The sequence below is a fragment of the Microtus oregoni genome, unplaced genomic scaffold (genome assembly GCF_018167655.1).
Source record: "Microtus oregoni isolate MIOR12 unplaced genomic scaffold, Mior012 000042F_ref0000377, whole genome shotgun sequence".
Lineage (NCBI taxonomy): Eukaryota > Metazoa > Chordata > Mammalia > Rodentia > Cricetidae > Microtus > Microtus oregoni.
In genome coordinates this window covers 732,332-756,109 of record NW_024543209.1, presented here as the reverse complement: position 1 = coordinate 756,109, position 23,778 = coordinate 732,332, and the positions used below count along the sequence as shown (strand labels likewise).

General features: G+C 50.8%; 1 protein-coding gene across 13 annotated transcripts in view; it reads left to right on the top strand.

Annotated features, from left to right (window-relative positions):
* Nucleotides 1–23,778, top strand: part of LOC121434148 (serine/threonine-protein kinase WNK2) — a 108,502-nt gene that overhangs the window by 37,494 nt on the left and 47,230 nt on the right. For all 13 annotated transcript variants that reach the window (XM_041632986.1, XM_041632982.1, XM_041632980.1 and 10 more), the window contains 5 exons: nt 4,691–4,863; nt 5,946–6,166; nt 11,823–11,980; nt 15,107–15,195; nt 16,715–16,934. In XM_041632986.1, coding sequence (XP_041488920.1) covers nt 4,691–4,863; nt 5,946–6,166; nt 11,823–11,980; nt 15,107–15,195; nt 16,715–16,934 — 861 coding nt within the window. The remainder of the gene's footprint in view (nt 1–4,690; nt 4,864–5,945; nt 6,167–11,822; nt 11,981–15,106; nt 15,196–16,714; nt 16,935–23,778) is intronic.

The following is a 23,778-nucleotide window of genomic DNA, read 5'->3' as shown; positions in this document are numbered from 1 at the left end:
GGCCTCAAATTCACAGAGATCCACCTGCCTCTGCCTCCCAGGTGCTGGAATATTAAAGGCGTTTGCCAATAACCTCTGACCTTCTTAATACCAAAAGCCCCCTTTGGTGTGTGTCTCCAGATTGCCCTGAAGTGTGGGTTAAGCCCATCAGACCTGAGCACCCCTGAATGGCCCTCTCCCCACCTTGGAGACTGCCATTTTGTCTCTCCTCTGCTTTACTTACTAGTGGTGGAGCAATGGAAGAGGATGACTTCCATAATGCATTGAGAGTGGGCCGTGCTCAGAAGAGCAGTGAGATCCAATCTTAAATGACCAAGGGGCTTGGTACCTTGGTAAAACTTCCTGGTGGTGTGAAACGTGTGCCCCACTTCCTGTCTCACTCCTAGAGGCACCATGGCTAAAAACCTTTGACTTAGGTGTCTTTAATTTATCACTTCTAGCTATTTGGCGTCAGTAATAGTGTGCCAGGCTCTGGGTTCTGTAACCAGCAGCACATGCATGCACACACATGCTTAAACATCCATACATGCATGCACACACTCACTCACATGGGGAAGACAGCAATGGAGACTGTAGCCTATGCGAGGCGCCGCTTCCCACTTCCTATTTGTGTTAGTTTCGTTATTTACAACTTGGACATTGCACTTTGAGCCATATGCTGCTGTTGGCCGATGTCGGATACTGTAAGATAACTTAGACTTTAATGGTGCTCTCAGGCTTCTCTCAAGTCACTAACTAGGCCCATGGGAAGGGAATTGGAGACAGACTGTTGCTGCCCTGAGAAGGCTTTATGGGGATGTTGAACTGGCCCAGGATCCATTGTCTTCTTAGCTGCCTCATCAGTGACCCCAAAGATCAATTCGGCTGCATTCCTTTTGTATGTGTTTGCATATGTGTGAGTGGGTGTGGTTTCTGCACGTGTGTCTGCATGCGGGTGCATATGCCCTTATAGAGCCTGGAGGAGGATGTTGGGTGTCTTGCTCTATCCTTCTCAATCTTATTCACTTGAGAAAGGATCTCTCACTGAACCTGGAGCTAGGCTGATGGACAAACAAGCTTTTTAACCCTCCCATAGCACGGTGTGTAAGGGGCTCGGATGCATACAACCATACCTATCCTTTTACATAGGTGCTGGGGATTTGAACTCATACTTGCAGAGCAAGCCCCTGTGCCTACTGAGCTGTTTCCCCAACCCGGACACATCCATTTCCGTTTGCAGTCGCTCGGTTCATGTAGAGGGCATGGGAAGTCACCTTTGAGTTCCTGCACGTGGGAAAGTGAGTCTGGATAGGTGTGCCTTTGGCTGGATTTAGAATTCCTCGTCGGCACTTTGAGGACGCTGCTGCCCTCCCCGCAACCAGTATCGCTGATTCCACTCACTGTCGCCGGGGCCATTTCTTTGCAGATAGGAAATTTTTCAGGCCTCAGGATTCTGAAGTTTCACTGGGACAGATCTAGAGAGTGGGTCAGTTTTCATTTACTGACCTGGCCTCAGTAGGCCCTTTCATCCTAAGTCATTCTCCTTTTAATTCGGGGAAATGCTATTCCACTGTGTATATTTCAGGACGTCTCCTCTTAGAGCCACAGTTACATAATCGTCTCCCAGGTAGTTCTTGCATGACTCTTAATATTTCTCGTTTTAAAGATTCTTTCTTTTAGACTTACTTTTCTTATTTGGTCTTTGGATAGTTTTAAACTTTTTAATTTCGTGTTACATTTTAAGAATTGAATCGCAGTTTATAAACAGTGAAATACTCATGTTAAAAATTCAAGCTGGGGGCTGGGGAAATTGCTCCTTCGTTTAAATACTCACCCTGGAAGCCCTAGGAAAAGAATCTACATCTGCAGTGTAGTGGTTAGTAAGTGGGTGGGTGGGACAGCCTGCTTTTAATCTCAGTACTTGTGAGGCAGAGACAGACTCCCTGGAGCAAACTGCTTAGTTAGACTAGGCAAATCAGTGAGCTCTGGGTTTTTAGGAGAGAGACCCTGATAGGGAAAGACAGCCAAGGCCAGATGGTGTAGTAGCTCACCCCTTCAATCCCAGTGCTCACAGAGGCAGAGGCAGGTAGATCTCTGTGAGCCTGAAGCCAGGCAGGGCTACATAGAGAGACCTTGTCTCAACCCACCCCACTCTCAAAGAAAGCAAATGGTTTTCATACGCTTGCATACTGGACACGCGCACACATACATGCTAAACAAGCATGAATTGGGCTGTGGCTGTAGCTGAGTGGTGGGGCACCTGAGTAGCAAGTCAAGGCTTGGTATTGGGAATGATTCCATCCCCAGTTCTTCCCAAACTAACAAAAAACATCTTTCACCACCCCACACCCGCCACCCACCCCCCAGGTTCTCAGTTCCAGATCCTGGCCACTCCAAAGGCAGCCCCTGTTCTGAAGGCAACCCCATTGTTATTAGTGTTCCCTATCAATGGGTTCCCACCAGATACATGCGTATGTCTGCCTTCTTTAGTTCAGGCTGACGCTTTTGAGATTCACACAGAATGGTTTTTTTTGATCAAAGTTTTTTTCCTTCCAGTTGTTGAGGTGTAAACTGTTGGAGTACCGACCAATGTATTTCTGTTCACCTGGTGGGATCCTTCAGCCAAGTCTGGGTGGGGCTGTAGTGAAGCTGTCTGTGTGCCCATCTTTTGAGGACTCGTGTTTCCTTTCTCTGTGTGGATCTTCTCTAGGAGGGAGATGATGGAACCCAGGGCGGGTAGGAAGCTGCTGAGGGATCTTGGCCATTTCTGTAGGTTATTTGGTGAAGCGTCTGTCTGTCTGCATCAGTCGTAGAAGCTCTCTCTCCATGCAGGGGAGATGCTGTGTACTGGGTATGGTTTCTCCCAGTGTGTAGCTTTGCTTTCCTTATCTTAGACAAACAGTGATTTTAATGAACGGAACAGGTTGCCATTATATTGTCTAGATTAGAGATTAACTCTTTTCTACTTACATTTCATTGGATTATGGGATGTTTTATATATTAAACAAGGCCAGCCCAGCTTTCAGAATTTATAAGAACTCCTTTCTGGATGGTTCCTTTTAAAATAGAAGTTTGCTCTTGTATATGCTGGTCTGCTTCCTGGGTCTTCATGGGAAGAGCATGGATTAGATGTTTTTGAAGTCTCTGATTGTCTTTCTGATGCTGGCTGCAGTGATGATGTCTCTTGGCTGTTTGGCTTTGTTGATGATGGCGACTGTCTAGTCCCACTGATGAGCAAAGGGTCAGGCAAGGGTCTGTGCTGTGGGGCAGCGGTCTGACCGAATGGGTACAGCTACCATGTGGGGAATAATTTCTTAACACAGTGACCCTTGTCATGACCCTATGGACAACTGCTTCTATTGGACTCTGATGACATTGTGGGGCCTTCCAAAAGGATCCTGGGGATCTTTGTTTATATTTCCTTTCAGCTCTGATCATCCCTGGTCTATCTCAAACCACCTGCTTCCTGTCTCCTGGAATTCCTCCAGGTTTCTGTGTTTAGTTGTGTTAACAGTTTCCTTTGGAAATAGAAACGCTTCTCTTCTCACACTCCTGTGGCTTTGGGGTGTGAGGCCGGGGAGGTAGGACTAGAATGTGACTTTAGGCACCAATTAGGTAGAGCTGAGATCTCACTGTGCTTGTAGAGTAGGAAGAGGTCACCCTGAGGCCCATGGCCAGTGGCATCTTAAGAGAGGAGCTTGGAAGCAAAGAGCAGCCCTTAGGGGCCTGTGAGCTCTTTGGGTGTGTTTTGAGTGCCCCAGGTTGAGAACCCATTGATGGATTTGGGAAAGGGAAGGACCAGGGTCTAGGTAAGCTGTGGGAGCTAATGATGCAGGCGCTAAGAGGGCAGGGCTCACACACCTGATGAAAGTTCCAAGCTAGCAATGAGGTTTGTTTTTGTTTTGTTTTCCCTTTAATTGGAGACAGGCTCTCAGGTAGCCCAGGTTAACCTCCAGCTTGCTATGTAGCTGAAGATAACCTTGCACTCCTGATCTTCTTGTCTCTAGCTCCCAAATACTGTGTGGACCACCAGGCCGCGTTCATTGAGTGCTATGGGTTAACAACAGGGCTTTGTGCGTGGCAGGCAAGCACTGTGCACACTGAGCTCCATCCCTAGACCACAGTGATATGTGTTTACTGCTCTGTTGTAAACTTTGGGACAGCAGATTAGTTGTGATGCCTTGGCCAGGCACCGTGGCCCAAGGCCAGGTGGAGTGTGTTTCTTCCTGCTCCAAGGGCCTGGCTGCCTGTTCTCGGGATTGGCTTTGCCAAGTCGGTTCTCCATCATCTCGGTGCTGGTCTCTGGCATGTGTCATCTGCCGTCCACTGCGGCCTCCTCCCCCCACTGTGTATACTTTAGAAGCAAACTGAGCTCTCATCCCTTTAAGAAGTACCCTGAGAATGAGTGATCACTGCATAGAGCAGAGGCCTCCGAGGTGTTTGGAAGGAAAAAGTGCAAAAGCTTGGCGGCATGGGTCGTGAGCTGCTTCTGGCTTCCTGGAGCCATCTCTAGCGAAGGGGCCCCAGGCAGGGGCTGAATCTGGGGTTGTGGGGCCCTGGGGGCTAGCAGTGGTGTGTCACTGCTGGGGGACGCCATGCGTCTGAGGCTTCTCCTGCTGCCCCAACATCTTTTGCACTCTCCTGGTAGGAGGGAGAGTGGCAGCCAAGGCCCATAGCTCCACCCACCCAGTGCACCTTTCTCTGGCTCTAGGACCGGAAGCTCACCAAGCTTGAACGGCAGCGGTTCAAAGAGGAGGCGGAGATGCTGAAAGGCCTGCAGCACCCCAACATCGTGCGCTTCTATGACTTCTGGGAGTCCAGCGCCAAGGGCAAGCGATGTATCGTGCTGGTAACGGAGCTGATGACCTCGGGGACACTGAAGACGTAAGTGCTGCGCGAATGTGGGCTGGGGTAGCCTTGGGTCCAGAGCTACGACAGTTAGAGTAGCAGAGGTGTTGGAACACTTGGGCCGATTTGACTGTGTCTATGATCCAGGGTTCATTCAGAGTATCTCTCTTGAGTGATATTCTTTCTCTGGGCCATGGGAAGCCTGTTCCCCAAGTGAGAAGACACAAACCGATTTGTCTTTCTGGCATTTGGCTCCCTCTGGTTTCTTGTGACAAATGAGATTGGTTCTCATGACCACATGACTGTTCCCACTCTCCCTTCCTGTGTGGGACACTGGAAGGCTGTTTACTTCCCAGTGACATGGTTCTTTTGTCTGCTCTGTCTGGGACCTTATTTCTGGCCAAGGTCTGTTTGCCTAGAGGCCAGCCTGGCACGTTCCAGTGTCCTGGAAGCATAATGTCGACGTTAAGGGCCAAACACAATACAGCAAGGGGTTGGGAGCTAGGTGGCCATGTCAGTTTGTCATTCTTCCCTGATGTCTGTTCTATGGGGGTAGGGGATGTCCCCTCTGGGTGGCCATAGCTTGGGTTCCTCTGAATCGTTTTGACCCTGAGGCCCTAAGCAGGACCTTGATGTCCTCTGCCTCTGGACAGTGTCGCTCTCACATGAAGATTCAGTGAGGAAAATCCTAGTTCCCACCCTCACCTGTCACTTCCTCCTGAGTGAAGCCAGGCTCATTACAGGTACTTTGTAGCCTGGTCTTCTTGACCTTTGACTGTAGGTATTCCTCTGTCACTCATACTTTAGTCTAGGACCCTGCCACGTTTGGTGGCCTCTTATCACATCCAGGAGATTAGGACTGTGCTTGGCATGAGTTTGGTAGCAAGGTCTTCAGTGCAAAGGGCCAGTGGAGGGCGGTGATCCTGGCTTAACTGCCTGTTCCAGGCCTGGATCCCACTGAGACACCCTGGGTAGGGGAAGAGCTGTTGGCGTCTTCCCTTTCCCTTTCGCAGTCTGTCCTTTGTAGCTGCCAAATGCATGTGGCTGGGCTCTGCCAAACAGGGGCTTCCCAGGGTAGCAGCAGGTGAGCTGCTCAGTGAGCTCTACCCTTCCCCCAGGTACCTGAAGCGGTTCAAGGTGATGAAGCCCAAGGTACTGAGAAGTTGGTGCCGGCAGATCCTGAAGGGCCTGCTGTTCCTGCATACAAGGACACCCCCCATCATTCACCGAGACCTCAAGTGTGACAACATCTTCATCACTGGACCCACCGGCTCTGTGAAGATTGGTGACTTAGGCCTGGCCACCCTTAAAAGAGCATCATTTGCCAAAAGTGTGATAGGTGAGCCTGTTTCTTATCCCTAGGCCCAGAGGGGAACCACATGGCGTTTGAGGAGCCACTGTTACCTGGTTTCGCTCAGACCTGGTACAGAGACTCTCTAAGCAGTCCCAGGATTCTGGTAACTCAGCCAGAGGACCTGCCTAGTGGGAAACACTCTTCCAGCTTGCCTGGAGGTAACTAGCTCTATTTCCCACTGAGACCCCTTCTGTCAGACTCAAGGCCGGCACGGTCTCTGCACCATATTCCTGGCTGTGTTGGGTACCGCCAAGAATGGTGGGCCAGATGCCAACTTCAGAGCTGTGGTGGACGCAGCGGCTGCTCAGGAGAAGGAAGTAGTATTGCCACAGAGGAATTACACTGCTAGTGGCAGGTGGCATTGGAGCTGTTCCCAGCAGTCAGGGAGAGGAGTACCCCAAGGCTGTGCGATGCAAAGAAATGACAGCTTAGTTTGTCTGAACAGAAAGATGGATCAGAGGCTCAGCATGGTGTCTACATGGTGTTAGAAGGTGGTGCTGGGAGTTTGGGTCCTTGGCTCCAGGCCTCTCCTCCTCTGAGAGATGTCCCTGGCCAACTTTTGAGGGATGGTGCTCTCAGTCCTGAGGATAATAGCCTATAGCTGTGTGCAAGGATAAGGGGGTCTGGATCATGTGTCCCAAACTTCGAAGTGACTAGCCTGGCACTAGTATCTACCAGATACTGGGGAGGGTTTTGTGGTCGCTAGAAAGAACATGTAGAGGGGTTACAATAACAATTGCTTTGGGACTCTTAACTGTCTTGAAATCAGGTGTGCTGATTACCATCAAGACTGCTTGCCCACACAAACAGGATAAGGAGTGGTTGACCTCAGGGCCCCACGAATAGTTTGGGGAGCTAAGGTGGCCTTAGTTCTTGGAGAACTGCTTTATTTGCAGTAGTGTCTTTGGAATGTAATATTTAGGGTAGCTCTCTGGGCAATGGCCCTTTGGAACCTAGATCTCTGGTCTCCTTACCCTGAAAGAGTAGAATGGTAGGGAGAGCTGGGACTGACCTAAGTCTCGGTTTCCTGTCTGTGACAATAGGTGGGACTAGACTGGGAAGATAGCTAGTCAGAGCCCTTGAAGCAAGTCATAAGGACGCGAGTTCAAATCCCCAGAAGCTATATTTAAAAAGCCAGGCATTGGGCTGGAGAGATGGCACAGCAGGTTAAGGGCACGTATTGCTCTTCTAGCGGACCCAAGTTTAGTTTCCAGCACCTGTACCAGGTGGCTCACAACCGTCTGTAACTACAGCTCCAGAGGCTTTGGCTTCTGTTAGCACCCTCGCACACTTGACACACACACGATTTAAAATAAATAGTATGTGTATTTTTAAGCCAGACATGGTTACACGTATGGCTATAACCCTAGCACTTCAGTGATGTGAGAAGATTGCTGGGACTTTCTGGCCACCAGCCTTGCTCCAGGTTCAGTGAGAGATCCCATCTCAAGGGACTGGGTGGGGACTGATAGAGTAGGACACCAGACATCATCTTACTCTTACCATACACATATAACACACACACACACACATACACATGCTTCCCTTCTCATACTGGGGGCTCAGGGCTGTGGGGGTGTTAACCCTGGCTGGCTTTGAGCTTTGCTGAGTTTCTAGCCAGGTTTTGTTTTGCCTTGGATGTGACTCCTGATTGCAGGCCTTAGACTCTGACAGGTTTTACGGGAGGGCCCCTCAGGGTCACCCACCTCAGAAGTAAACATTCAGAGCAAGATTCGCTCCACTTAAGGAAGCTGAGTCCCCATGTCCCTGTGAGCTCTTTGCCTTTTTGGAAACAAGGCTTCCTTCCTGTTCTTGGGTGATAAGAATGAGTTGAGATTAAGGCTGGATATTTCTGGCAGGACTAGGAAAGTACCTCATGAGTACGCAACCGTGTGGGGCGTCCCTTGTCACCCTGGCTTTTGTTTATCGAAGTCCAGGAAGCTAGAGAGGTTAGGATCAGGAGGGTGCTCAGATGCTTCTGTGGGGCAGGGGGAAGCGAGGCTTACTTACGGGGATTCCCATGGGCACTGACTGGGGAGTCCTGTTCTCCACAAATGTCAGCATCTGGGCATGATGAGGCCAGGTGGGGGCTTCCCCAGGCTTGTTACCCAGGTATCCTCAGGTTCTTCACTGGAGCTTCTCCTTCGGCCTGTTAGAAGAAGATGAATGCCGGTTCTCAGGTCACTTTCTCCTCTTACATAATCTAGGGTGCCAGCCCATGGGACGGTGCTGTCCAAATTTAGAGTAGGCCGAACTCAGTGAACTCAATTCAGAAACCTCTTCACAGACATGGCTAGAGTTTGTCTCGGGTGTGTGTATGTGTGTGTATCATCACCCTGGAGCTGTTAGTGCTGTGGACCTGTTTCTGCTTCAGGCTTTGGCATTTCCCCTTTCAGGCCCTTGGTTTTTCCCTTGAGTGCTCAGGTTGGGGCCAGCGGCTGCCTGCTCCTCTGGGAGCGCTGTGTGTGTGTCCCTAAGTCCAGGTGCCATCCTCAGCTTAGGACTGTGATTACCTCAGGCTACTATTGTCTTTATTTTGTATTTTTTAAATATATAGTTTTAAAAAGCCAGACCTGGTTACATATACATCTGTAAACCCAGCACTGCCCGCTACATGGGCTCACACCTCACAGTGCATTTCTTGCTGCTTTGGTGGGGCTGGAGATCCCCGTGGTCCCTTTGCATGGTCTGAGAATGAAGCAGATGCAGTAGTGCCGGTGTTATGTCCCAGGCAGAGCCCTGGTGCTGCAGAGGTGTTTGACCCACAGGGGCCTTCTTGGAGGTAGCAGGGAGCAGGAACTGATTGAGCCCTTGCTTTGCTGATCTCTGAAAGAGTGGAGCCAGGTGAAGGCCTAGGTATTCTATCCTGGAGACCAGGGCTCAGGCCTCTGGGGAGCACACCCTGGTCCTGACCTCTGGGCAGTTTCCAAGCAGGTTTTGTAAATTTGCCCTTGAAGAGTGACATGGGAAAGAGGCCAGTGCGAATGGAGGATAGCCATTCTCAAAGGAGCCTCAGGCCAGTCCTGGATGGGCATGGCATGCCAGGTGGAGAGAAGGGAGGCCGGGCTGTTGGGTACCATGTGGATTTAACAGCAAGTACTTACGAGTTCCAGGCAACGTAGGGTCCACCTAGGAGATGGGAGTTGGATTCTGCCTGCCCATTGAGGAGATGGGCAAGGGCCAGTTGTTAATTTGCTCTTGTTATAGAAAAAAAAAAAACCAAGAAGATAAAGGAAATCTAGGAAATAAAGCTTTTGAGTCCCATGAAGGGAATAATTTGTCTTTCATTACAGACTCAGGGTACAATTCTCATGGGCTATAGGGCTATTGTAGTGTTACACTTAAGTGGGTCCCTACCTACTCCCCCACTGCCAGGCTTCAGCATACGTTCTCCTGTTCCTTAGGGGGCAGGGATGCCATGAAGCCACAGCTGAAGTCACTTCTCTATTGGAAAGGAGAAGGTGGCCAGGGACTGTGCCCACAGGGGTGTTGCCTGACTCCGGCTTGAGGAGCTTGAAGAACAGTGGTATAGGAAAGTTCCCTAGCATCTGGCAAAACAGCTGGGCCTAGGGCGGGGGTGGGGACCAGGGGATTCCTGGCAGATGTGCAAGGCAGCCTTGGGCCGAGGGTGAGGTAGGTTCTCTGCAACTGAACGTGAAATGAGTGGATGGGACAGACATCTGGACAGTTGCAGGTGTGTATGTGCATGAACACACATACTAATTATTTCTAAAATTCAGATCTAATTAGTGAGACGAAAAGGAACAATGAGTCAAATGCACCAATGTTCAGGAATTATTGGGGCCTCCTGTCCTGGATCAGGACTAGTTCCAGCTCAACCCGATTCCCAGAGCCAGGCTGTCTGGGGTCCTTGGTTCTTGCTGGTCCCTACAGAGTTCAAGCCCAGGGATAGCTGCTGTGTGGCCAGCTAATAAGTAGAGTCTCTGCTAGAAGAGTTGGGGTCCCTGCATGTGCTAAGAAATGGCTGGCCCAGCTCCAAGTCCTAGGAGCCTGGCTTTTGTGACAGTCCTCTCTAGGGCCCAGGACACACCCCTGCAGTCTCTTTGTTGGCCCCTCTAGCAGGAAAGGGCTTTGTGGTTTCTCCCTTGTTATCACAGGACAGCTTGTCCCACACAGTCTCTGGCAGAGGCATCACAGGGTGGCATTATGGGAAGTAGGGGTGGCCCTGGGGAGGGAGCCCTTCCTTCCTGCAACTTGGGGTTTCCGACCAAGTCAGTTGCCCTGTTCACTGTGTTCCAGCTGCCATCATGGTGGATCCTCTTCAGTGGTCACTGTGTTTTAGGCTCACTAACCCCTCAGGATGTGCTGGGGTCCCAAAGACATATGAAGGGGTGGGGAGGGCCTGGGCTCTGATCCATTTGTAGGCTACCCCTGTCTGGGACTTCTCTGTCGTGCATTTTGTGGCCTAAGAAGTTCATTCACTACCCTATGACAAGGAATGGAACGAAACTTAAAAATATTAAAAATTAGCAGTGCCAAAGACTTTCAAGAGACAAGAGGATCAAGGTTCTCAGCACGAGGTCTCGTCTTGGTCTCTTGTCATTTCTGATGGATATTTTTCTACATTTCTTTGTTCTTTTACATAAACCCAAACATGTAGTTTTTAGTTAGACTCACAATACATATTAAACTGAAATAATGGACAAGAGACCCCAGCATGGAACTGCTTAGAGGTTAAAGTGCTATCTAAGCTTGAGAACTGAAGGTCAGGTCCCTAACCTGACAGTGACAGCCAGGTAGAGTGGCAACCTACCTGTAATCCCATTAGCTTCGAGGCAGAGATGGGATCCTCAGAGCGTGCAGGCTAGCCAGATAGGTGAGTTTTAACGAAACCATTTTGAAACAAATACTTGGTTGCTGTCTGTCTCTGGGTCTACTGGCTAACTAGTCTAGCTTACTCAGCTCCAGAGGCGTGAGAGACCCTGACTCAAAGGAAAAGGAGAAAAGCAGATGCAGGAGACTGCACCTGAGGAATGACGTCATGAGATTATCCTCTGGGTTCCACATGCATGTACATACACGCTCGTGCACATGGTGGCCATGACAGGCATTACTTCACTTTCCTTGTGTTTGATGTGTTACGAGTAGTCCTTATCTCAACGTCTCTGTGGGATGTGTCAGGTGGATGCCATTTGCTCACTGCCAAAGTGATAGTTGCATGCCACACTTGTTGTTACTTAGACCCAGAAGACCCAGTCATTCCTTTCTCTGGGGATCCTCAGGGCCTTCCTGGGTGTTTGCAGTTAGAGGCAGCTTTGGGGTAACTAAAGGTTTTTGCCATCTCTGGGGAGTCTTAAGAAATGGCTGGTGCTGACCTGTTTACAGAGGTACAACCTCCACACACAAGCCAGGGTATACTCAGAGAGTAGGTATGCCCCCCAGAAGCTATGTTCTCTAACCCTGTGGCTTGCAATGGCACTGAAAGCTGGTGGCTGGCCCTAGCCATACGGTGAGGTTTTGGACACTTCAGTTTGTTGAGAACATCTGCTTGAATCCTTGGGGGCTGTCAACCTTTCTGGTGTCCAGAATGTGCCACAGGACAGATGAGGAAGAGGCTGGGAGCATCTGTGTGGCCAAGGGGTCTGATCAGTAATCGCTGTGTCTGCTGCTCCTGGTGCAGGTACCCCTGAGTTCATGGCGCCTGAAATGTACGAGGAGCACTACGATGAGTCGGTTGATGTCTACGCCTTCGGGATGTGCATGCTGGAGATGGCCACCTCGGAGTACCCCTATTCGGAGTGCCAGAACGCCGCCCAGATCTATCGCAAGGTCACCTGTGTGAGTCCACTCAGCCACCTTGTTAGTAAGGACACAGCCTTGGTTAGTCCTTTGGGTAGTTGTGTAAGAGAAAGGGTGAGCATGGGTACCCTAGAGTGGGGACCCCAGGCTTGCCTGGGTGAGAAGTGCAGTGAAAGGATGGTACTGTGGGGGGGTGCTTAGCCCTGGAGGCTGTTACCTGTGTGGAACCAGGAGACCCAGGAAGAAGAAAACTGAGACTTGAGAGACTGTATGTAGTTGCTGAGGCCTCCGTTCAGGAAGTGAGCCCCATCTTCTTTATCTTAGATTCCCAGTTTGTTTTCCTTTTTGCCAAGCCATCGTCTTAGCCAAGCACGTCTCTGGGCAGCTGTCAGCACCGGGCAGCCTGGAACCTCAATCCCTGTTTTGCTGTCACTGTGATTTCTGAGTTGATTTGAAGGCTTCAGCTGTGCAAACAGATTGGGCTGTCCTTTCTCTCTCTGGTGACCCTTAGGCTGGTGGAACAAACACAGCCTCTGAGGTGGAGCAGCTGGGTTAGGGCTCTGCTGGGCTGGCTCTCGGGGTGTGTCACCTCTGTGCTCTTGGAGAGGCCAGCAGGCCCTCAGGGTATTCTCTGACCTTGCTTGTTGTGATCCCCGTCCTTCCTGCATCCTCCTCAGGCAACCCAGTGGGACCCTGTGCTCTGTCTCTACTCCAGGTGCCTGGGTGGCAGAGGTTACCTCTGCAGGTATGTGTGGAGCCATGCATGGCCTAGGCACCCTTGTAGCTCCATCCTGGGCCCAGCCACCTTAAGGAGCCCTTTTGCAGATGGTAGGCAGCTCTTGCCTTTTGCTCTTAGATCCAGCGTATGTCACTTAGCTGCCTTGAGCCTCCCCTGTGTGCACTATAGATAGGTGGTGACAGGCGAGAGTTCTTGGCTAGAGCCCCGGCCCAGAAGCCCACACAGGTATAAAGTTACTCCAGGGAGGCAGGAGCTATCTGCTAAGCAGGGTGTTGAAGACCTGAGAGATCTTGGTGGTATTTATGTGGCATATGGGAAAGGAACCTTGGGCTTCAGGCTTGTCCTGTACACAGTAGGTAGTGGTTTGTCCTCTGGCCTGGGGACAGGAAGGGGCCTCTTAGGCAGAAAACTGCACATTCTGGATAGCAGACAACACAAGGCTGGTCCTTCTAGCTTCTTTACTCTTGTCTGCCCCAAATGGGACTTCAGCAGCCAGGTTCAGAGGAGTATTTCTCCCCTTCGTTCTCCCTCCCTCCTTCCCTTCTTTCTCTCTTCCCTTCCTTCTTTCTGTTTTATATTCTCCAGATAAAACAAAAAGGACAGGGATTTTAAAGGCTGAATCTTGATGAAGGATGAAGCATGGGAGGGTTGAAGCTTTTAGTGTATTTTATTTTTTGTAATTAGTTGCTTCCTTCCCCCTGCAACTGAGCAGATTGTAAAGTAACCCTGCCAGCTCCTGCTTCTGATAGGGGAGATAGATATCTGTGCTCTCTGAGTGGCCACTGGTTCCCTCTCCCTCGCAGTGTTCTTGACTCCCTGGGGAGGGGCTGGTATAGAGAAGAAGCCCAGGTGTGGGTTGAAAGGCCTGACTCTGTGGGAAGTGTGGAATCCACTGTAGCTGAGGCTCTTCACCAGGGGGAGGGGCAGCTTGTATGGTAGGGCCTGGGGGCTCTGTCCAGAGGCTCTGCAGCCAAGCCGAGGGACAGCTTTGTGGATGCCCACTGCTGGATCTGAGGCATCAGCGTTGGCATCTACAGGGCAGGTGAAGGACAGCTTTGTGGATGCTCACTGCTGGGTCTGAAGCATCAGCGTTGGCATCTACAGGCTGTGCTGCGTGTTTTTGCCAGATGGTGATCCTAGTGACAGCATGGATGGGGGGCCTTGACCTAAGTTTGATGCTCTACACCCCCAAGATATCCTCTGTTAAGACCTGAGTAGGAGGAACAATGGCTACAATGGCTACTGGCCTTGTGCTGAAGGGAAGAGCTTAGAGGGTCACAAGGCTTTTCCCTATTCTGCTTTCAAGCCTAGGTCTTGAGTGTGTTGCATCTGCAGGCCTGGAGTTTCTCCCCCACTCCTCTGTGTGTGTTCACCTATGCAGGCGTGTGTGGGGCCAGAAGTTACCAATGTGTCTTCCTCAATTTGCTCTCCACATTATGTTTGAGACAGGGTCTCTTACTGAACCTAGATCTGAGGACTGGTTGGCCCATGAGTTCCCGGGATATGCCTATCTCTGCCTCTCCCAGTGCTGGGGTTATAGGCATGTGCCAACATGCCTGACTTTTCCTTGAGTGCTGGGCATCTGAACTCAGGTCCATGTGCTTCCCCAGCAATCATTTACTGCCTAAGCCATCATCTGTCTTCAAGCATGTCTCATTTTCCTTCACTGCCTCCTATCCTGTCCTTATGGGGACTTGCTTTTACATGTAGTGTGTGCCGGCCTGCACCTCAGTAGTGTTACCAATTCTGAAGGGATGGGAACAGAACTGTGTGTCTGTCTGTCTCTCTGCTCCATGCCCAATAGCTCCTATTGCCCTGCCTTCTCTTCTGTGAGGTTTTCATCTCTAGTTGGTCCTTTGTATCTATAATTTCTGCTGTCACCAGACATTTGGTTTTTTTTTCATCTACTGCACAGCTGCTATGAGTTTTACCCCTGCCCCTTGTCTCCAGCTTGCAGCGTGCTCTCATTTCTGTGGACTTGTTTTTCTGCCGTGTGAGGAGTTAGTGTTTTCTTGCATCCTAGCATCTCCATTAGTTTCTGTTTGATCGTGACACTCTATACCATTATAGCATCCCTGCTCTGTGTAAGCTGTAGGAATGGCTCAGCCTGAAGGTCCTTGATGTTTCTTTGCCAAGATCTGTGGTGCTGACTAGGTACTCATCTTGGTTTTAAGCAAAAGCTTGAGGAGACTGTAGACATGCGGGCTCTTTATCACTCTTTCCTTTCCAGAACTCTGCCTCATAGCCCCCTTAGTTTCCCTGAACATAGCTCCACCCTCAACCCAATGAGGCCCCAGGCTCTACTGGGTCTCAGGACTCAGGCTGAGAAGTGCCCTGGGTAGCAAGCTGAGCCAGGGGAGGCACTGGGTTGTGTTGATGGTTCCTCCAGCTCTGGGTCGTGCCAGATAACTCTGCTCTGTTCTCAGGGCATCAAGCCAGCCAGCTTCGAGAAGGTGCATGATCCTGAGATCAAGGAGATCATTGGCGAGTGCATCTGCAAGAACAAGGAGGAAAGGTGAGCACCATAGGCTTGAGTGAGCTCGGCACCCTGGGCTTGGGTGAGCTCGGCACCATGGGCTCTGGAGAGCTTGGTACCCTGGGCTCGGGTGAGCTCTGGCACCGTGGGCTCTGGAGAGCTTGGTACCCTGGGCTCGGGTGAGCTCCGGCACCGTGGGCTCTGGAGAGCTTGGTACCCTGGGCTCGGGTGAGTTCCGGCACCCTGGACTCGGGTGAGCTCCGGCACGGTGGGCTCGGTTGAGCTCCGGCATCCTGGGCTCGGGTGAGCTCCAGCACCGTGGGCTCCGGGGTTCTCCAGCTGTCGTTTTGGGCCGCATTCTCTGCAAACTTCCCAGGTCAGGCAGGCTGGCTCAAGCTATGTGACACCGAGCTTGAGAGTAGCTGTGAGCCGCGTAACACTCACATCCTTTCCTGAGTCCTAACCCAGCCTCAAGTGCTGGGACACCCAGACCTTTGCTCTGTCCTTTGCTTTCTCTCTAGTTGTCCCTACGTCCCCTTAAGGAGTATCTCCATCCCAGGTTCCTCATGAGCCTCATCCCCATCAGCCTTCTGAACAGCAGGCTGTACATGGGAGTGTACTTGTTACAGCCATCTCTCAGGCTGCAGATTTCACCTCTGGACCCTCCAGTTGTTCTACAAACCCAATTCCTCTTCAGAACAGGATTGGCCTTCCCAGCTGGACAGCCAGGAAGCTAGGGTTGCCTTTTAGCCTTCTTAGCCCTCAAAACAATCTGGGATGTACTCACCCATCCATGTGACATCCTCAGGGGTTGGTAGGGATGGGTAGCTGGTGTTCGTTACCATCAACACGATGCCCAGAGGAAGCCAGATTTATGATAGAGGATGTTGTATGATTAACTGCATTTGTACTGGAGAAAAGTCCAGACACAGTAGTTAGGGACGTGTGTTTGGGAGGCATGACTTTCTGGACCTGGAAGTGATCATGTAGCAGATGACCTGGCCCCCTGGGTAAAGCCTCCCATGGCTGTGTTCTGGCTCCAAACCCCTAGGTCTAGCAAGTCCTTACTTATCTTTGTCTGCCTCTCTTCTTCCACACCCCTTCCTCCCTACTGACCTCACTGCTGCAGTGAGGTCCAGGGTCCCTGGGTTCTTTGTGTGTGGAGGATTCTACTTCCTCTCATTTACCCTGAGCCAGGAGTCTCTGATGAGGATCGAACACTCACCTGTACCTCAGCAGGATCCGTTTCTAGCCTAGCAGGTGGCCTGGCACAGAGTGTGATTTCTTTTTTATGGGGGGTGTGCTATCTTAAAACATGATTGCAACAAGAAACAAAAGCATATCAGATCCTAATTTCTCAGCATCTCTGGGGATTAAGGAATGCTCATGTGCACACCTGTGTCCTACCCCAGGGGGCAGAGGCTGCCCACCAGGAATGAAGTGGAACTTTCTAGCATAACCTGCTCAGCGTGCTGGGTGTTGACCTGATATTGTACCTATAGATGGGTGTGGAAGTCCCTTGTCCCTGAGCCCTGCCTGGGAGTCACTTTCTCTCCAGGTATGAGATCAAGGACCTGCTGAGCCATGCCTTCTTCGCGGAGGACACTGGTGTCCGGGTGGAACTTGCAGAGGAGGACCATGGCAGGAAGTCTACCATCGCCTTGCGGCTTTGGGTGGAAGACCCCAAGAAGCTAAAGGGCAAGCCCAAAGACAATGGAGCCATAGAGTTTACCTTTGACTTGGAGAAGGAGACCCCTGATGAGGTGGCCCAGGAAATGGTAATGTTCATACAAGGAGCTCAGGATAACCGTGGGCAAGTTTGGGATAAAACAAAATAAAAAAAAAAATCACAAATCAATTGCTTTTCCAGAAGGGCATGTGCCCCAGGGGAATGGCCAGCATGTGTGGGAGGGTTGGGGGCAGTCCTGAGAAAGGGCTTGGGGTCCCTGTGGTCGGTCAGGTATGTATATGTACAGTGGGAGGGCTAAGGCTCTCCACTGCCCAGGCCCTGGGAGACAAGATGAGCATCTGGGACACAGTCCAGGGAAGGCATCTGATGCAAAGGGGAGAGTGACAGGCCCTGATTGCCTTGACCAAACTCTGCCAGTTTGCTCCAGGACTGCGGCTTTGAACATGGGTTTGCCCTTCCTGCTTTGGAGATATTCTTGTTTTGCTTTGGGTTTTGGTACTTTAACACCTCAAGGGGTGATGGGAGAGCACAGGTGTGTCTCTGCCTGTCTGTGGGTGAGGAGGGGAGACCCCTTTTCTGCTTGGAATGTCAGACTGGGCCTCAGGAAGGGACATTGAGCCTGGTGGGGTGCCAGGGAAGGAGAAGGAACAGAACAGCCCTTACAGGGCAAGGCGTGTCTCGGGCCCAGGCTCTGCAGCAATGCTGCGGTACCCTAACATCTAGAGAGGTGAGTGGCCAGGGCATAAGAATTCCTAGGGCCTGGATGCCAGACTAGATTATTCTGCTCCGTTCTCTGGGCCAGCAGCATCCAGAATGGTAGACATGACACACAAGTCCCTGCTAAGATTTAGGTAGTTTAAAATTTAATTGCAGTTTAAATTTTGGTCTCATTGGCCACATTTCAAGTGTTTAATACCGTACAAGATGGGTGACTCTTCAACACCGTGGGACATTTTCATTATCAACTTGTGCCACTGACACGCTGCTCTGTGTCTGAGGGAAGTCGGGAGGGAGGGGGAGAGAGAGAGAAGGAGAGGGAGAGGTGTGTGTGTCCGTCCGTGTATCCGTGTCCTTACCAGGTTGAGGAATGTGTTTGCAAGGCACAGAGGTGGATGCCTGGTCGCCTGGTTTCAGGCTACAACAGGCTGAGGACACCATGCTTGGCCAGGAGACCAACATCTGTGCTGTTGGTTACAAAGGATGAACCAACTTAGATAAGAGTAGAAGGATGCAGACGTGAGGATCTGTGTGGAGACGGTGTAAGCAGCAGAAGCACTCCACAGGGGACGGGAGTCCAGAAAGGCCTCCAGGCTGCAGTAAAGGAGGGGACAAATAGAAGTCAGGATGCCAATATCCAGAGGGAAGACAGCAGGCGTGAAACAGAGCCTCACATGGCTGTCACAGAGGTGGTGTTCTTTAAATTTATTTTAAAATAAGAATTTTTTCTTTTTTTGGTGGTACTGGGGGCTGAACCTAGAGCCACTCTGTCTCTAAAGTATATTTCAGCCCCCCTTTTACTTTTATACTCCCCCCACTCCCCGCTGAGGTTTGAACCCAGGGCCCAGGAATCCAGTTAGGCAAGTGTTCTACTACAGCTCCAGGCTGCCTTTTGACATTTTATTTTGAAATCCTTCTCACTAGATTGCCCAGGCTGACCTTGAACTCACTCAATCCCAGACAGGCCTTGAACTTTTGATCCATCTGTCCCCAAGCAACTGGGATTATAGTCTTGCACCACTATGCCCAGCTCCTAAATGAGCTTTCTACTGAACAGAGCACATCTATTGAAAACTTAAGTCTCAAGTCACAGAATGATGGGTTCCTTGTTTCTCCTGTCAGGAGAAGTGGGCACGTCCCTGTGGGGCTGGTTTACTTGGAGTGTGTGAGTGCTCAGAGACAGACGAGAGGGGCTCCATGGGCCTTGTGTCCACTCTGCCTTAAGACTACATTTCTACAGCATGTGGCCCAGGGTACATGGTGGGTTTAGTTTTTGTACAGAGGTCAGTGCAGGAAGGAGAAATGGCCTGGCAGCAGGGCCTCGGCATCCGTGACTCCAGGGGTGGAAAGGAGACACTCAGGATGAGCTTAGGTCCTGGTGCCACAGCCGCAGGCTGGAGTGCTCCTGGTGAACCCTCTCGATGTGGCCTTCTGAAGTACAACTGAGTGCAGGGTCTCACTTCCGGCTTCTGGAGGGAAAACAGACCCCCAGGGCTGCCAGTGTGCTAGACAGGGCTGTATCTCCCTGTGCAGCAGCTGTGTGGTGTAGTAAGGACGAGGATGGATGTGACGCATTATTGCTGAGCTGAAGTCTAGGCTGGCTTCTCTGGGGCAGGCTGTACCATCATCTCAAGATGCACAGAGCAGTCACCCATGTGACCAGGCCAACCCACTTTCTCAAAGCTTGCCTCTGATCCCATTCCAGGCAGAAGAGCTTCTACTGTGAACACATCTCACAGGACTCTTTAGCTCCATGCTTCTTGGGGGTCTTCCGTGGCTCACAGTGGTAACCAATAGTAGCTAGATATGGTACACTGTGTTTTTCCAATTCAGTTGTCAAGAGTGTATACATTCAGCCGGCTACCAGCACACGTTTCTATTCACTGATGCTAACAGCTGTCATTCCATGCTTTTTATTGAGAACAGTAAGCCTTGTGTGAAGTGGCATGCCCCTACAGACAGTGTGGCAGTTGGAGTTAAATGTCAGCTACTTCCTGAGAGCTTACTGTGGACACTGTGCTGGCCCTTGGTACTGGCCTGGGAATGATAGACATGGGAAGGATTGGAGGGACTGTCTCCTGTGTGTGTCGAAAGAAGAAATCCTGGGGAAACCACACTGTTTTGGCCTTGCAAGGAATGTCTGTTGAGGCCACCAGAGTAAGAACGGGGATCATAATTGGTTATTGTAGTTTCAATATGACAGAGTCTCTTTAGGTAAAATAACATGTTTGCCTTCATAGATGAGGCCAGCACTGCATTACAAATATGCTTCTGCCTGCTCTGGACTGGGCCAGGCAGGGCATGAGGTGTCTGGGAGCAGAGCCTTGGATCAGGGGCTACAGGGATATCTACAGTGTGATAAGGGGCTGTTGGGCTCAGTGTAATTGATTCCAGCATGGATGGTTCTTCCAGGATGATGCCCAGGCTCCCCAGCAGGTAGATTCTGAGTGTCTGGGCTTCACCCAGACCTCAGCTTCTCATTTGTATTCAGTTCCCTGAAAGACAGTGTCCTAAACCCAGGTGAACCCTGTGCACGCTGCCTGGATGCAGCTTCACTGCTTCCGAAGCAGTTGACACCCAAGGCTCTATCCTGTCTCTGCTTGTCATCGGGTGGAGGACAAGACTTCCCACAAGATAGGGCTACTGTGGGTCAGTCACCTTAGCTGGTCCTTGCCTTTTGGCTGAAGTCCCAGGCTATGTTCCTGTATTAGTTCCAGGGAAGTCCCTGGGCCCAGCACCTTCTCGTGAATCTTCTCCCCTCCCACACCTTATCTCCTCCTCCTGCCTCAAACTATGTTTTCTTTCTGTTATAAGGCATGGCATCTATAACAAGGGCATTCATGTAGAAAGGACATGACTTGTATCAACTTAAAGAATAATAATAAATGCCAGGTGGTACACACCTTTAATCCCAGCACTTGGGAGGCAGAGGCGGGTGGATCTCTGAATTTGAGACCAGCCTGGTCTACAGAGCAGGTACCAAAACAACCGGGACAAGAAAAACCTTGTCTCAACAAGTAATGTAATAATAATAATAATAATCAATGTGTATCCCCACTCTGACAAGCCTTGTTACCACATGTTGCAAGTTAAAAGCTCTACATTCTCCTTGTGAGGACTCTTGTTTTGTGAACAACCACATATGGCGCATCTCCTAGCTCTGCCATGCTCTTACTGGGCCTTAGGATGGGTCCTGGGCCCTAGGAAATTTGTCAAGGTTCCAGTTTTGCCCTTCTTCATTCTGCGTATTTAAAACCCTAAGGCCATTACTGTCCAGGCCACCAGTCCCTTCCTGGGCTGCAGAGAGAGTCACCAGTTAGCAACACTTGAGTCTGGCTAAGATCCTAGACTCTGGAGGCTACACAGGTGTGAGGTGCCGTAGGCACCCTAGAATCCAGATGAGACCTCCTGGAGCCACCAGGAGGGGGATGAAGATGAAGGTATGTTATAGGGTGGGGATGTAGGTCCGCATGGCAGAATGAGGTTAAGTATGGCAGATTCTCGGGGTACTGGGCAAGAGGCAGCTAGGCCCATCCTAGGGGTGACGGAAGTGTTGCAGAAAATGGAAATAACTGTGGCATATGTGAGGGGTGTTCTCTTTGCCAACCCTGGTCAGGTAGTCCTTGCCCAGTAGAGACATGGAACCTCAGAGCAAGCATCCTACAAAATGACAAGAGTGGGCAACTGTCTTTAATGTGAATTGAGGCTACTTGGGACTTTACGGATGGCATGCTTCCTGCCCTGGCCGCCTTTGTAGACCTGCTCCAGGACTCAGCAACAGTTACTACACCTGCCTTGGGCCACTCACTCTGGATCACAACTGACGTGGGTCATTCTAGCCTGTCCAGCCCCAGTTGCCTCACAAAGGTCTCTGTGGTCGGACTTGAAGTCCCTGGAAAGAGGCTGCTGTGGTTCTAAGGACAGAAGACCCCTCATCTGGTCTCCTCTGGAGTCTCATCTCTGGGGGTGTGGACTGTCCTGTTGTTGGGAAGATGGCGGCTGAACCACAGGCCCTGAGAGTAGGCGATACCACAGAGGATTCTGTGTCCTCTGGCCTCCCCTCTTTGAACCCTTTCCTTGGCCACATACCCAGACTGCTTATGCCAATGCTGGGGTCAGTGAAGCTTTCACCTGGGACATTTTCATGGGGAATCTCTCCCACCAGCACAGTTGTCTTTCAAAATAAACTGCTTTGAGATGATCTGGACCAGCTCCCTGGGAGGACTCCCACCTCTACCACGTACTGTTTGAGAGTGAGCTGCTGCTTAGTGCCCATCACCCCGAGTGCATTCCTGCCCGTTGTTTCCTATGAAGCAGGGGTTTTCCTGTGTTCAGAACCTAAATGTCATCAGCACACCACCACCATCCCTTCCCTGGGCTGCACAGATCTTTGGTGTCCAAATGTTGGGCCACTATTACGGGGCTCCTCAGCTCTGCAGTCCCCTACCTTCTGTGGCCTGACACTTGGGAAGAACTCAGATACCCCCTGGGGTAGATGATACATCCTAGGAATCTTTGTCACTGCGGCCTGCCTGGGGGCACATGCTTCTGTCCACTCTGTTGTGGAGGATACTTGCTCTGAAGGAACACAGTACACTTCTGCTTAGATGTTGGCAACCTCACAGCAGACTACCCCAGCTATACTGCTCAGAGTTCTCCAGCCTATGCAGTCCTCAGTCTGGGGGAAGCGGGTGGCTTAGGGCCTCTCATGAGGCACAGTCAGGTGTCAGCCAGGGCTTGTGGCCCGTGTAGCAGAGTTCCCTGCTGGTGGGTCTCCAGAGAGGGCAACTCATGATGTGGCTTCACCCCGAGCAGTAATGCCTGAGAGAAAAGAGGTGTAGGAGGTGTAGGGACATGCAAAGAGACAGTTGTGGAAAGAAAGAAACAGAAGGGGTGAGTGAGACCCTCCGTACTTCCCTACCTATTCCATAGGATAGATGTCCTTGCTCCCACAGGTGGTCTGCAAACTGCTTGTGCAAACCGTGTGCTGGGATTTGCAGGAATGCCCTTTACAGCATCACTGTGTTGCTGCTTATTCTGATGTTCCCATGTCCTAGATTTGCCCCAGTACCAGCTCCCATGACACTTTGCACGTCCCTGTCCTTTCCTGAGCATGTCCAGGCAGTTGGCTCATCTTCCTTGACCTGCCCAGCCCTGAGCTACTGTGCCAGGGGCAGCTCTGGTTTCCTGTGGCCTCTCAGGATTGTGGATGTTGTTACTGGGCCCTTAGAGTAGACACACTTGACAGGGACATGTTATCTGCATGTTCATACACAAGTGCCATCGTGTGCCTCTAGGTTCATCCATGACTGTCTCACTGATAGTGCGGGGACCAAGCAGTACTATGGGTCTATTCCATATTCCTGCCTTTCTGTGTGGGAGGAGCCTGGCTGTCTCACACAGTCACCACCGTCCTCTGTGCTGCCCATCACACGTGTTCTTTGTATTGCCCAGTTCCCACACTAGGACACCCCTGTTTCCCTACCCTGCAATGTTCCGGTCAAGAGTCCACCTAGTCTCTTTTAAAATTTATTTTTTTTGTTGGGCATAGGAGTGCACACCTTTAATCCCAGCTCTCAGGAAGCAGAGGTGGATCTCTGAGTTCAAGGTCAGCCTGGTCTACATAGCTAGGGATATACAGTGAAACCTTGTCTTTAAAAAAAAAAATCTATTTTTTTTTTCTTTTAAAAAAGATTTGTTTTTAGTTTATGTGTATAGGGGCGGGGTGGTGGCAGTAGTGGTAATACACACATGTGTGCAGTGCCCCCAGAGTCCAGAAGAGGGTGTTGGATTCCCTGGAGCTGGAATTTCTTGTGAGGTCGTGAACTCTGGTCTTCTTCATTGAGTTCTCTCTCTAGCTTCCCCACTCAATCTCTCTAGAACTGAGGTCTTCATGAAGGGAAGGAACCCAATCCCGACTCTTCACCAGTCGCTATCAGGCCCTGTAGTCCAGCTAACAGAGCTTTAGTAGGGACCTGTGTCTCAGGAAGTGACTTTGCCACAGATATTCCCAGTGAGCTCATTGTGTTTCCTGGAGATCGTGGAATACTCTGTTGGTGGAGGGGGTTTAGGGTTTTGCCAGGCCCACATGGTCCCCATACTGCTTTCCAATGACCAAATGAGTCTCCTCTTCCCAGGTCAGTGTTTATGAGGTCAGTGAATATTTGCTGGGCATGAACTGCCACCCCACCGCTGGAGCCTTTAAACTTCAAAGG